We start from the raw sequence: 14293 nt of genomic DNA, 5'->3' as shown, positions 1-14293 counted from the left end.
AGGGTTTGGATTGTTGTGTATCTGATCCTTAAGCTTTGGAGGGAATGTAAGGAGAAGCGACTTTCGTACCAGTGATGCTTGATGGCAGGGGCAGAGCTAGAGCCTTTTTTCATCGGTCGACGATCTTGGACAAACATCATGGTAACAGTACTGTTTACTAGCTGATGACCCCGTGACCCTCACAAAGGTCTTGCATGCTGACCCCGATGGCTAATTCTTGGCTCCACCCCTACTTGATGGTCGGGGCAAGAAGGTGCGACTTGATAAACAACTTTACTTAAAAATTAGCCAACTTGATGTAAGTGCAGGGGTAACGCGAGGTAGAAGCTTGTTGTGGGAGGAGATAAAACAAGTTGGAAGGAGAAAAAAGATTGGGTGTGTTTTAATATTGGTTGGATACAAGAGAATTTTAAGCTTAGGAAGCTTCACAAATATCAAATTCCTTTAACTACTGGGCATCTAAAGTTGGTGGAAATTTTTGAAGGAGCGAATTTGCCATATTTTTCAATAAAAACTTTTACTAGCTATGTAGGTTGACTTCAGAATAAAAGAAGACGTTACACAAAGAAGGCATGCACTATGTTGTCTTAACCTCCTTCGGGTCTTTCTCTGTTGTATTGTCTATGTATTTTACTTTTGTTGTCGGGGGGTTTTCACAGTCAAAGTCTTTGGCTTATGATATGTATGACTCTAAAACTTTATTTCCTTCCTTAATGAAAGGCAGAGCTACTGTCAATTTGGTTTAAAAAAAATAACAAGTTCCACTTGCAAGTTGCTAGTCGCTCCTCTATCAAATCCTTGAAGGCTCCTTCGAATAAACGGCAAAACCTGAAGGACTTCCACGGAAAACAACTCTTTCTAATCTCATTCTCAGCGGCGTCATCCCCGCCGCGGCATTTCGCCGAACGAGTGGCGCGCACCGCCCACCCAAACCCCCCGCTCCCCGCCCCAACCCGTACCCCAAAACCCTTACTCCCCGCCGCGCCGACGCCATGCTACACTCCGGCCTCTCCAAGTCCCACCCCTTCCCGCTCCTCGCGGCGGCGTCCTCGCCTCGCCGCATTCTCCTCGCCGGCCTCCTCCGCGCCGGCTACCTCTCCAAGCATCCGGCCTCATCACCCGTGCCTCGTCCGGCCTCCACCGCCCGTGCGAGCTCCAGGGCCGCAACCTCCCCGGGCGACCCCTCCCGCTTCGGGCTGGGAGGCAGGGTTTCGTTCTCCACCGCCCCAGATGGGTCCGCATCGGCTGGCGGCGGGAGGGCGCTTCCCTGGCTTGCTGCCGAAGCTGGCAACAGCGGCGCCCCCGCTGCGAGGACTAGCGCCGGCCGCTCCTCCTCGTGGGAGAGCTCCGCGGAGAAGTTCTTCTCAAGAGACGACCAATACACGCAAAGCGAAGTGTCGGGCGACAGGAGGTCGAACAAGGTGGCGATTAGGGAGGATGGTGACGAGAATGAGCCAATTGACAATCCCAAATGGGGAAGGATTAAGGACAGGTACCGGCAAGCTGTGGGGAGGGATGGAGGGTCCCGTGGGGAGAGGTTTAGGAGGGAGAGGTTTGACAAGCCACATGTGAGGCAGTGGAACAACCAGGAGAACTGGGGGAGGAAGACGGGGAAGGAGGCAGGGGAATCGACGGTGCCTAAGATGGTGGGGCAAGGGGTTTATGGTGTTGGGCCAGTGCTTGCAGCGCTCATGGCTGGGAGGAGGGAGTTTTATGCATTGTATATGCAGGAAGGTATGGATTTGAGCGGGAGTAACAAGAAGAAGAAGGATAAAAAGGCAGTCGAGAAAGTGCTGCGGATGGCAGAGAAGATTGGTCTGAAGGTCATCGAGACGTCGAAGCATGACCTTAACATGGTGGTGGATAACCGGCCACACCAAGGCCTGGTGCTTGATGCATCACCCCTGGAAATGGTGAATATGAAGGAGTTGGATCCAGTCAGGTTGGAAGGTGGAAAAGCACCTGTCTGGATAGCCTTGGATGAGGTTATGGATCCTCAGAATTTAGGAGCCATAATTAGGTCTGCCTACTACTTTGGTGCTGAGGGGGTCGTGCTGTGTGCTAAGAATTCGGCTCCATTGAGTGGAGTTGTGAGCAAAGCTAGTGCAGGCTCGCTTGAGTTGATCGAGCTGCTTTCCTGCAGAAACATGATGCATTTCTTGTCTTCATCAGCTGAAAATGGGTGGCGAGTTCTTGGTGGTACCATTGCTAACAAAGCTGTACCTCTTTCTGAAGTTCAAACAGGGGTGCCAACTATTCTTGTATTGGGCAGTGAAGGTACTGGTTTGAGACCCCTGGTTGAGCGATCCTGCACACATCTGGTCAGAATTCCTGGAAATGCTGGTGCATTTGTTGAAGGAGCAGATGCAGACACAGATGAAGGGGAAGAAGGCGATAGCTCTTCTAGTAATCAAGATTTGAGATCGTTCCTTGCGGTGGAGAGTCTGAATGTTAGTGTCGCAGCAGGAGTTTTGCTTTATCATCTGGCTGGAAAACATGCCTGCCCCGTAAGTGATACATCTAGCGTCGCTCAAATGTAAGGATACTTTGTGATCCATGCATATCAAAGTTATTACAATTGCCCAATTTAGTGCTTCTGCTAAAGACTATAATTTCTGTTGCATGCTTTAATTCTTCTATTTCATTATAGAACTTCTTAGATAGTCTTGATAATTTCTCAATTCTTTGAGAAATACATTATCTGTATTCTCATCAGGCTTAGTGCCTTAGGGGGGCTTTGTACTAGCATTCTACACTGGTCAGTAACTCTGTATCTTATGTTGGTAGGAAAAAAGAAATCAACTGAGATGATTTATTGCTAATTTCTCATCACTTCTTTTTCTTAAATCATATTTGTGGCTGTATTCCAACAGCAATAAGGTTCATTTATGTTACTGGATCAGCTCCCTGATCATAGCACAAGGTAAAAGTATTCTGCTCGATCTTTTGAATCTCGCACTGCATTATCATCCTTGCCATTTGGACTTCAAATTACTGATCCTGCCTATTGCTGAAATTTTCAAGTGTGCTGTACTGTAATCTGTAGCTTGAGCCATCAAATCTGTTTTGGGTGTTTACTTTTTTGTTTATAAAACATACTATGTAGGCAGATTTATTTAATCATCCTGCATATTCCCTTGCTTATATTTTACTTTTTTTATATGACCTGTTCGTGGACAACTGTAGCCACTTTTGGAATGATATAGAAGTGCCTGTCCATTCTTATGACTCGAGGTTTACTGATGCATGCTAGTTACATATTTGCATCTATGAGAAAGAATACAGCTGAACTTTCAATTGTCAAACTTTGAGTGTTCTTATTTATCATTAAGAGATCACTCTTATACTATATTTTAACATATCATGCATGACTATAGAGGGAAGGAAACATGTACAAGATAAGAAATACAAAGCTAATGTTTCACGGGAAACAGGATAGGTCATTTCAGATAAGAAATGAGAATATTCTGCATGCTGGTTTCTTCACATTGATAAAGTGGGAATCTAATTCTGACTTGTTCGAGCAAACACATGTAAGGATTTGAAGAAAAGAGTAAGGATTAAGAAGCCTCCAATTCTTTTCACCCTGCTCTTATTTTATAGGTTATGTGTCGCAGTTGTGTTGGATTGAGTTTGAACGTACAAGAGGTGGTGTCTTTCAAATTTGAATGTATTTTTGAACCGCTAATTTGGCAACTTTTAAGTTTTGCTGGCAGTTTTTTCTTCTTCTGTAATGATGTTACTTTTGTGCTATTATGCTGGTGTGAACTTGTGCTGATGGGTCTACCTAAGACTCACTCCACTTAACTACCTACTTACTTTGTAGCTCCTTTAGTACACATGGTTGATAAATCAAAAAAAAAATATAAGATGAGCCAATGAGTCAACCCGAAACTTACTTTCATCTCTAATTGTGCTGTAAGGGAATGTTTCTTCTTTAGTGCAGCGCAAGAAAAATAATCTTTGCACCATTTCCTTTATGTGGTGTTATGCTCATTTACTTGTTTTCTTAATATCCGATGTCTTCAGTTTAAATGAATTCATCCTAGTCATCGAGCCAACACATGTTGCATTTACTGGTGGGACCATTCCCTTACTTTAATATTGTACATATCCTCTTGTGATTGAATTGCGAGTCTTAGTGTCTCTTGATGAACATGTCATGAAGTTAGTGCATGGCTGGATAAATAAACTACCAATCTTCTGTACATGTTCTTTACAGTGTTCTTGCTTAGCAAAATGATAACAATGACCTCGTATATATGGGTGCTAGATTCTTCTCCTATGAAAGAGCATTAGATAATAACACACTGTTAACTGAAATAGGTTGCATATGGACAGGGTTGCAGCTATGTACCGACCATTCGTTTTGGATGGCAAGCCACTGTATTGAAACTATGAGTTGGCAGTTTTTTTAGAAGAGGGATATATAAACTGGAAATGCAGGAAATCAAACTGTTGGAATATATGAATCTGGCTAATTAGAGCCTTGTACAGATCACAATCAGTCAGGCCTTCAGGACAATTTATAGCTTTCAGTACCTAGATTAGCTGTCTCGCAATAGCACTTAAGTATGGTAGCTGTCCCTGTAAATGCCTTCTGCTTCTTAGCCTGGCCGTGTCCTATTTAAGCACATCAAGGCTGCAATGCTAACCATTGTAGAAATTCTCTAAACCTTCCTTCACAGACTAGTCACACAAACTCGCCTTGTGTGCTAAACCTTACTGTCTATGAGATGTTCATATGTGCCAGTGTATCATTGGGATTTATAAATTATAATAAACTTATAGACTTCTCTAATTGCCTATGATGCCAGTTTTTCTCGAACACGCAGGAGAGCTGTGTATCTTTGTATTAAGAGAGAATAGATGGTCCAATTACAAAATTCATCACCACACCTTGGACTAGAGTGAGGGATGAGGGTTTTTTAGACAAGACTCTTGCATAGATGAAACACAGCTAAGACCTGACCAAGATAAATCACTTAACACTACATCACCACCCTTCCTAGGTCCAGGGCAGTAAGCCCCTTGGCCCCAGCTATTTGCCATTGGTGGGACTCATCTTTGAAGGCCTGAAGGGCTCCCTGGAGACTAGGAGCAGCCTATGATGCCAATAATATGCAGAATTTTCCACTTCTCTATCCTATACGATTTCTTGGTTGTCAGGTTACTTTTGTTAGTGTAAATCTATAGCTACTGGTGGAGGTGAACTAAAGATTCACTACAGGAAGGTGCTCTTATGATTTTGACTTTGCAACCTGGGTTGGCTGAGCACCTTTTGTGGATTTCACCGACACAAAAGAACTGGGCTTGCAAAATAACTACAATACGTGGTGGAGATTAAGATATGTTAGGACATTGCGAAAGGCCCTAAGATTCTTTCGTAATCCACCGTGTCTCTTCAACTTTTCCTGCTGTCTGGAATTTAGTGATGGTCCAATGACAAAGACATTTCCTTTGTCCCCAATTCCTAGACTTGTTGGCCTGAAAGCATCGAGGTGAATATTCCTCTCTAGAAGAAGTTTCTCTGGGAGGTTGGGGTGGGGGGGGGGGGGGGGGGGGGGGGGGGGGGTCATCACGAATTATATTTTGTCCTTTCACTCAGATGTTAGCTATCTGCAGAAGACAAATGACTTCTTGTTAATGCTTGAGGCTGAAGGTGGTTCAAGCTTATGATTGTTATTTCTGCATTTAATTTTTCGGGTAAGCCTTGTGACCCCATTTTCAATAAGCCTCATAGCAGCTAAAACAGCCTGTTGGATTCTACTCATACGTCTGAGGTACATGCTTTGGTCCTGGCACATAAGTCTTCAACTGTACTGTACATAAATAGTGGAACTTCCTCTGTTGATATTTCAATTTTCAGAAGTCAACAAGATTTATAGGCATAAAACATTGTTTGTAAACAGTGTCATTTGGTGTGTTGTTTCTGTCGATCTAGAAAGTCAGTGCCACCTGCTGTTATATCTTGACTTTTTTGAGAGATCCTGGGGTGTAGTCACCAGGCTACCATGGCAGCTTGGATATAATTTCCAGGTTTGGCAGCTGGTGTCATCGGGTGCGTGTAATTATTAATGGACCTGGATAATGTTATATACTCATGTAGAAGTAACAGTCCCTCACTATTGGCAATTTGGCAACCAACAGGCATGAAGGCACTGGCAAATGCTTTGCTTTCATAGTTCATCGTCACTGGTACCTTGCTCTTCTTTTTTCCATTTTTTGTGTCCTAGTCTCCTAGATTCATAGGCAAATTCCACATGAAATTGCACTCTGTAGATGCCATGTCAACAATGTGGATAGCTGATAGCATGTTGCTGTTCTCTACAGCACATCTAATGATTGTGGTCTGGACATTAGATTTGCTTGTTGGGTTACAGAAGAACTGATTACAAATCTGTCACACAACAAGGAGTTTTACATGGGTAAGCCTTTCATCTGCAAACTGTCTTAAAAGTCCAATGCCAAAACCATGTAGAATTGCATTAGGACATTACCTACAACAATAAATTACGTGGTAGCCTATAATTTACAAAGTAGCTGGCGCCTTTCCATGCATCTGAAATATGCTAGTTCATCTCATTAGGTTAGTCTCTACAAGGAAAAAAAATAGGTGTCATCCCGAAATCGGAATGGGCCGGCTTCAATTTCCTCTAGTTTCAAATGATAGAATTGTCATTGTTGGCTTTCAGCAATTTGGCACTCTTCTAGGAGCCACTCCAATCTGTAAAAAAGAGGAGGCAGTGAAACGAAGGTCATACTTAGTTTGGGGTAATCAAACCTGTAACTGAAATCTGCACACGCCACTTGAGGTGGCCTTGTGCTTACCAAACCATGGGAAAGCTCTGAGCTCCTCAAAACCCTCAGCCTTTTAGCAGTTGAGACAAATACACTGCAAGGATTATATACAGAAGAAAGAGTTTAGATTGTGCAATAAAGTACAAGTTGTATAATTCAATTTCAAAGTAGTGTAAACAGTATGTCATGACACAATTTTAGAGAAGGCACGTGAAGCAAAATGAAGTTTACTGAGTTGGAGGTGTTGATCATATCATGTGTTCTTTTATGTTGCTAGGGTATGGTCGAATTGTGAAAAACAAAGAAAGCTTACTTCCACGGCACGTCTCCCACCAGCATCTTGTCTCCTTCATTGTCTTCATAAACTAGAGTATATTCACCAGATCCGTTCAATAATTGAGAAAATATTTTTTCATCTGCTCCTAGCTGTGCATTCTCAGCACTAGATAGATTCTTTTGAGCTGCAACATAGGTTACTGCAGTGTTAAAGGAAAGAAAAGTAAAACTTGGTGATGTAAAGGTGCACAAATTGACCACTAAAATGACTCAAAGTACTTGTTTCATTTGAATTGATTATTGATTTTGTACCTGCAAGAAAACCTTGGAAAAGCTCTTTGACAGCCAATGATAGCCTCTCGTAGCTGTCATAGGCTGCAAGGTTTACTTTCCTTCCAATGGGGATCCCATCCATGTTGATTTTTACGAGATGATTCTTAATGCAGGTGAGCTTCTCCTCCATGCTAGCTTCACCCTTTTGTGATCCAGTGGATTGTTTGGATGAACTACCATTAGCAAGGTTTTTCCTGAAGGATCCAATTGGAGGCCAACCCACCACCGGAGCTGAAGCACCTCTACATCAGATTAGAGCACGGGTGAATTTGTCTGTGAACTATTGTAAGATGAATATAGTATCAATATCTATAAAATGTCCTATGGTTGATGCTGTTATTCCCTTCCAACTTATACTGCAATTGTGCTAAGAAGAATGCCAGAACAAAAATGCTCAAGGACTAAATTTCTACCAAAAAGTTCAAGAATCAAAACTGCTAGTCTGGGATACAATAACGACGACCAGAAAAATACTAATTTGAAAAAGGTAATTGTAGATGAGTAAAAGTCGACCACCTTTATACATGATAAATTTTCTCTGATTTGACAAACTGAAGGGAACATCTTTTAGACAGGGAAATAAAATCCTTAAGAAAGCAAAACCACATCTAGGGCTATCATTACCTTCCCTGGGCCTTTGGTCTGTTGCGCACAGATGCTGCGGGAGGGGCATGTGATGGTGGTGGGCAGCATCCTTTTTTTCTCTCACTCACCACTACAATCTTTTGCTCCAGTGCTAGTTCGTTCCCACACCCAGCTCTGGCCTGCTGCTTCTGCTCATCACAACCTTCACACAACAGAATAAAAGATAATTACTACAACCTTTGAACATCAGAACAAAATAAGATTTCTAGTATGGTGGTTATATTGTTTGTTTCTGTGTTTTTCATCTCTAATAAACAAGAGCACAAGACAAGAATACTGCTAAGCTGCTAGTTACCTTCTGTTTTGACCTCAATGGTGTCTAAGAACACCCTCTTTGTCCCAGTTGTAGTAGTGTTTGTTGTCGGCTTTGAGGGTTCATGGAAGCAACAAAGAGAGAGAGCTGGCCTCTCTCGCTGTATCCCTTCATGTCTTGACACAGTTGCTGTCTCTTCTTCTACGAGACCAGGAAGGCTGAGTTTCAGCTCTAGCTTCCTGTCCTCCTCGCTCACAAAGCCTGTGTTTCTTGATCTTCCTTCACCTTGTGCTTCCCTCACCTTCCATTCTTTCCCATCAGGGATAAGATCTAGCAGCCGTGGAAGTGTCTCTCTTCCTTCGGAGTCTCCCATTGGGCTGGTTCTTCGTGAGCTGATTCAGAGGCTCCAAGAGTCGAAACAACAACCCTCCTAAAATTATAGTATTAGGCAATGAGAGGTGTGCGACTCCCTGGAAGTTTAGTTGTACACTCAACTTAGGCCAGAGAAAGCGAGTACGTGACAAAACAGCGAAGCGTGTGGTGAGGTCAAAGCGAACATCCAAAAGACAAAGCACCGGAAAAGGAGGGGGGCTTAACATCAAGATGAGCTCACTCAAGGCAAGGAAAATGGAACATGCAACTTGCTTATTCTAGCAAGAAGACAATACTATTAAATCTTTGTTTTCAACAGAAGCGAAACACGAAACGGAACCTACTCCTGGCAATTGGCAAATGCATTAGGAAAAAGAGAAGTGCTGATATGCTGCTTTTCATCCGAGCAAAGCTTGAAAATGGTCAGTCACAGTTGAAACCAAGTCATGCCAAAGCTGTTTCAGGCATGGAAACAACAACCGGCAACTTCTTGCAAGTTACACCAGCAAACGGAATGAACAAGAACTCTTCTACTATCATCAGCAGAGAAGTTGCCAGGAGATAAGAAGAGGTGCGACAAACCTTGCAGCCCGAGAGCTCCAGAAGACCGAAACCCAGGTGGGAAATGGCCAAGTGGAAGCGGCCGGCAAGAGCTCGCGAAATGAGCCTTGGCTCTTGTCCTGCTGGGGGCGCCCCGGGCTGGTTGCTCGCTGTTCCTTTCTAGGCCTTCCCCTTTTGTCCCATACAGCTCTCCTTTTTATCCCGCGCTCCTTTCCTTTGCCGCCCGGCCGCTCCGCTGCCCTGGCGAAGCATGCGCTTTGGTGACTAGGCGTGCACCCGTGTTATGCCTGGGAGACTAGGACCAGACCGGCACCGGCCTCATGTGATGTATCGGAGATTATTCCATTTATACAGTGTGCGGATGGGTCACGGAAGCGTGTGCGTGTTTTCCGTGCTCGTGTCGTCTTCTCCCGTGCTGAGCGTGTGGTGTGTCTCGCAGGCAGCTGGTGTTGCGGGTGGCGGGCGGCCAAGGCGTGCGCCGAGGAGGACTGGAGGAGGGAGGGAGGAGCACGCTTATCCGAGCAAGTGGGGGCGAGGTGATGGGTGGTGCCTCCTTGTCCTGCGCCCTTACACACACCTGTGTGGCGTTCCTCGTCGTGGTGGCGTATGGAATGGCTCCACTTCACTCCGGCCTCACGCACGGGACCACCGTGGCGGATGAGACGATGGCCGTCTCCTTTTCAATGCTGGGCTGTTGGCATTCCACTTGGGTCTCCTGTGAAGCACTGAAGCTGTGCTGCCTCCAAATTCTCCCTGTTCATGCTTATCATCAGGAATAATTGATTGAAGCAGCTCAGCGGTCATCTCGGTTGACAAAGCCGTGCTTGTTTGACTCGGGGTCTGTTTAGTTCCCCAAAATTCCAACTTTGACATTATAAAAAAAAAATTCCCATCACATCAAACTTGCGGTACATGCATGGAGTACTAAATGTAGACGAAATCAAAAATTAATTGCACAGTTTTGTTGTACTTGCGAGATGAATCTTTTGATCCTAATTAGTCAATGTTTGGACAATAATTCACAAATACAAACGAAATACTACAGTTGCGCATTTATGGCAAAATGCAAACTTTGCCACTCCCAATTTGGGAACTAAACAAGGCCACGGTGGTGGTGTTGCCTCTTTAGGGCCTATTTGGTTTAAGTTGCTTATGCATAAGCAACTTAAAATAAGCAACTTATTTGCTTATGAAACCAATCATCATTGCTTATTGGGTTGCTTATGGGGCTGCTTATTTTTAGCACATAAGCAACTATGTTGCTTGTGGGGACTAAAAGATGCACTTTACACCTCTTGCTCTCATTGAATGCCTGGTTGCTCTCCCTCTCTGTCAATAATTAGAGGCAAACATGACAATATCCATCTCATTCAATGCTTATAAGCAAGGGTATCCAAATAGCTGAACTAAAAATAAGCAACTCAATCAAACATGCCCTTGCTGGTCTGTACTGGGGTACGTGCATGCACTCGTAGGTCGTAGCAGCAGTGCACGAAAAGATAAGAGAAACTAATGCTTACTTGCTGTCCCGAGCCGTTGACGATCGAGTTTTCAACTGCTGGGCGTGCCTCAATCGTGCAAGTTGATTGGAATGCCGTCATCCTGCCCGGCAATCCAGGGACCCGAAACTTTTGCAGCACTCTTGGGTCTATTGAACTTGTTAGTATAATGCAGGTTTTGATGAGGCGTTGCCTGTCCCACCGGTGCACCAATGACGATTTCCTCGTGACCTTCGGACCGCATGTCCTTTGGCATGGCTCTTTCCGCAGGAGAACCCCAAATTTTGCAAGCTTTTGCAATTGATGGGGCTCCCTCCCGTCCTTGTCTGCTTGCCTACACATGCGTGCAGTGTCTGCAGGCCACGTACTTTTCTTGCCCATCATCAACTTGGCATGCCTGTCTTCATTCCCAAATAATGTCTGAGGGCTACAAAGATCAGCATGCTTTTCTCAGCTCTCAGGGGGACCAATGCGCATTAATGTTGTCATAAATCATTAACCCCCGTTAACCAAGTCTTTAAAATGAGTAAAAAAATACCAATCTCAGCTCTTAGCAAAAGAATGCACTTTTGGATTTTTCAAGTTGTCAAAACATAGCTTTGTGAACTTACAAAGTACAAACCTAGTAAAATCCTGGTATTGGCTACGAAAAGTACTTCCCCAAGACAATCTCGTGTTGCTTGCATAGTCCAGACTTCAGATTAGATACCCGTAGAAATGACCAAACTTTTAAAGTTCACCAGCCGCGCGCACATAATCATGAAAGACTTTGATTGAAGCAGGCTGCCTCCCATGGCCCTATATATCCATGTATCGCTAATTAATCCAACCGTGCTGTTTGTGATCTAAGCATGTTAGCCCGGTCACTTTCCAACTCTTCTCAGGTTTAAAATCTGCTACCCAGCACTGAAAGGTACAGCAACACGCCACGTGAGTGCCGAGTCATTCGGACAAGAGTGGTTACCGACTCCCTGATACCGATCCCCCTCTGATTACTCAAAAGCTTACAGCTTACTGCATATATATGACATAAAATCTTCACCTTACCTGCTTCCTACACGACAACAAGTGTACTGTTTGCAGTGTGGTACTACTACCTAAGATTGTACTATATGCTTAGTAATTCTGTAACACGAAACGAGTGTCCAATTTGATGAGTAGCAAATAAAAAGTATATCCAGGACGTCGTCTTCGCATGAACACCTAATAAGAAGCCTGTGATAGTCAAAACCAGCGTCGACAAATGATTATATTGTCACAATGTCACTCTCCATTGATAAAAGAGACACACGAGCGGGAGCTGGAGTTTGGAACCTTTCAACAGGAATGGACGAATGGTGCGTGTGCTGTGTTGCTTCCTGGATGCCGTGAACAAAGCTGGTCAAAATCTGAATAAAACCTTTTCAAAAAAAAAAACTGAATAAGGGCTTGTTTGGATCGGCGTCCTAAACTTTAGTACATGTCACATCAGATGTTTAGATACTAATTAGAAGATTAAATATTAATCTAATTACAAAACTAATTGTACAGATGGAGTCTAATTCGCGAGACGAATCTATTAAGCTTAATTAGTCCATGATTTGACAATGTGGTGCTACAGTAACTATTTGTTAATGATGGATTAATTAGACTTAATAGATTCGTCTCGCAAATTAGTATAGGGGTTCTGCAGTTAGTTTTATAATTAGCTCATGTTTAGTCTTCCTAATTAATATCCGAACATCCGATATGACCCTCCTGAAATTTAGTACCTTGTATCCAAGCACCCCCTAAAGCATTAGATCAGCCTGCATCATGTAGTACGGCACATTAAACGACCCTAAGGAAACAGGAAGGCATCAGCCATCAAATCGAAAAGTGCCCGCGCGCGCTGGCAACTAGGGGGTGTCGTTCCTTAAGCTAAATGTCCGTATCACATCAAATCTTCGAAGCTAATAAGAAGGACTAAATATGAGTTAATTATAAAATTAATTATACAGATGGAGGCTAATTCACCAGACGAATCTATTAAACTTATTTAATTCATCATTAGCAAATGGTTACTGTAGCAGCATATTGTCAAATCATGAATTAATTAGGTTTAATAGATTCGTCTCGCGAATTAGCCTCCATCTGTGCAATAGGTTTTGTAAACAGTTTATGTTTAATAATTTTAATTAGTGTCTAAACATTTGATGTGACAGGAAACTTTAGGGATGGGAACCAGGACCTTAGCCCGGACTAATTCTAATTGCTGTCAGACAGAAGCTTCGACTACTCAATTCGGATCAGAGGGACGCTACGCGAGCCGTCAGCCGTGTTTAATCTCTACGGAGTATTTCCATTTTGCTATTCGAGCGAGCCATACATCTGGTCGGAGATTCCAACGATTCGGAGGGCAAGTCCCTGTGGTAAATGGTATGCGGCACGAGGGACCGGGCGTACGGTATGAACGTGCCGCCGCTTTCAGGCCGGAAGGACGAGACGGTGGACGCCGGCCGGTCAAATCCAAAAAGGGCACGCGCATCGGCATATGCCTGGCGCGGCCCCGTACTCCCACAGGCCGCCGCTGGCCGCAGCAGCGTGGTGGTCCGGCCGCTGCACCGGCCGTTGTCGTTTGCATCATCATTAGAGCACAGCACACACAACGCACTCACCAGTCACCAGCCATCGCCAGCCACCCTGTCGCTGCGTAACTGCGTTCATCCTGTCATCCACGCGATCGCGGCCGAGGGAGGAGAAAGATTCGCGCGATCCAATCGGGTATTACCGAAACGCACCTACGCGTCGCGCGTCACAGGCTCACAGCGGCAGTTGCGCGAAATGATGATGAGCGCAGGGCAGGCGGCTCAGGGCGGCAGGCGGCCGGACACGGCCGGCCAGCCAGCCAGCTAGACAGACAGAGCCAGGGGCCGGATTGATGGGCACGGGACAAGCCGGAGGAGCCCTGGATTGAGAGGTGAGACTAGCGCTGGCGACGGCCCCCTCGCATCGAAATTCGCCAATTCCTATCTGCCTCCGGCCCTCCGCACGGTCAGGGTCTCATCACTCATCAGAGGGTCCGGTCCGTCTGAGGCTCTAGCACGCTGCACTGGCCTGCCGGTCAGGAGCGCATGCACGCTGGCATGCAGTCGTGCCGTGCTGCCCGTGCATGCACGCCGCGCCGTGCATGCACGCTCCCTGATGCCGCCGGCGAGGCCCTGCCGCGAGCCCTTGACCGCACGGCGCCCTGCAACCTGCCGCCCCCTGGCCCTGGCCGCCGCTGCTGGCTCGGCAGTCGGCAGCAAGGCATGCATGCAGCTTTTCCGCTAGGCCTCTGGGGCAACGCGCACGTTTGCGCCACCGTTTTCGTCGTGGTCCGTGCGGGGTTTTGGCGCTTTCTGCGGTGGAGTCCGCCTGCCTGAGCCTGACCGTGGCATGACTGCCGCTGTGCAGGGAGCAGCGTTGACGGCGGCAAGTTTACAGTTTAATACATTGCTGAAAAATTGAATGTGCTAGTAGGAGACGACCTGCTGTGTCTTTCTCCTTCCTAATATGTTCTCCTTAAACCTTTTGAATTGTGGTAAGCCTCAAT

The 14293-nt window shown here is 45.2% G+C and overlaps 2 protein-coding genes across 3 annotated transcripts; one reads left to right on the top strand and one right to left on the bottom strand.

Annotated features, from left to right (window-relative positions):
- The first annotated feature begins 909 nt into the window (after positions 1 to 909).
- Positions 910 to 2822, top strand: LOC117858916 (uncharacterized). The gene has a single exon (XM_034742070.2). It carries the CDS (start codon positions 993 to 995, stop codon positions 2538 to 2540), a length of 1548 nt encoding a protein of 515 aa, XP_034597961.1. The 5' UTR covers positions 910 to 992; the 3' UTR covers positions 2541 to 2822.
- A 3488-nt stretch (positions 2823 to 6310) lies between these two features.
- LOC117858118 (auxin-responsive protein IAA6) lies at positions 6311 to 9565 on the bottom strand. 2 transcript variants are annotated; one of them, XM_034741121.2, is made up of 7 exons: positions 9263 to 9565; positions 8351 to 8738; positions 8035 to 8197; positions 7390 to 7652; positions 7115 to 7277; positions 6832 to 6895; positions 6311 to 6727 (listed from the first exon to the last, which is right to left on the bottom strand). In XM_034741121.2, exons 2-7 carry the CDS (start codon positions 8679 to 8681, stop codon positions 6692 to 6694), a joined length of 1020 nt encoding a protein of 339 aa, XP_034597012.1. In that variant the 5' UTR covers positions 8682 to 8738; positions 9263 to 9565; the 3' UTR covers positions 6311 to 6691. The 2 variants fall into 2 exon arrangements, with proteins under 2 accessions (XP_034597012.1, XP_034597013.1); XM_034741122.2 differs by having other exon boundaries at positions 7115 to 7262; positions 9263 to 9563.
- Between the last annotated feature and the right edge of the window lie 4728 nt (positions 9566 to 14293).

This window comes from Setaria viridis, chromosome 5 (genome assembly GCF_005286985.2).
Source record: "Setaria viridis chromosome 5, Setaria_viridis_v4.0, whole genome shotgun sequence".
Taxonomy (NCBI): Eukaryota; Viridiplantae; Streptophyta; class Magnoliopsida; order Poales; family Poaceae; genus Setaria; species Setaria viridis.
Note: the sequence above shows the minus strand (reverse complement) of the source record. Positions and strands in the feature narration are given on the sequence as shown.

Bases quoted from the DNA above. Each gene is read 5' to 3' on its own strand.
- LOC117858916 (XM_034742070.2), top strand. From the start codon at position 993: ATGCTACACTCCGGCCTCTCCAAGTCCCACCCCTTCCCGCTCCTCGCG.
- LOC117858118 (XM_034741121.2), bottom strand. From the start codon at position 8,681: ATGGGAGACTCCGAAGGAAGAGAGACACTTCCACGGCTGCTAGATCTT. The intron at 7,653-8,034 runs GTAATGATAGCC...AATCTGATGTAG, and splicing joins AGACCAAAGGCCCAGGGAAG to AGGTGCTTCAGCTCCGGTGG. The intron at 7,278-7,389 runs GTACAAAATCAA...TTAACACTGCAG, and splicing joins TTTCCAAGGTTTTCTTGCAG to TAACCTATGTTGCAGCTCAA.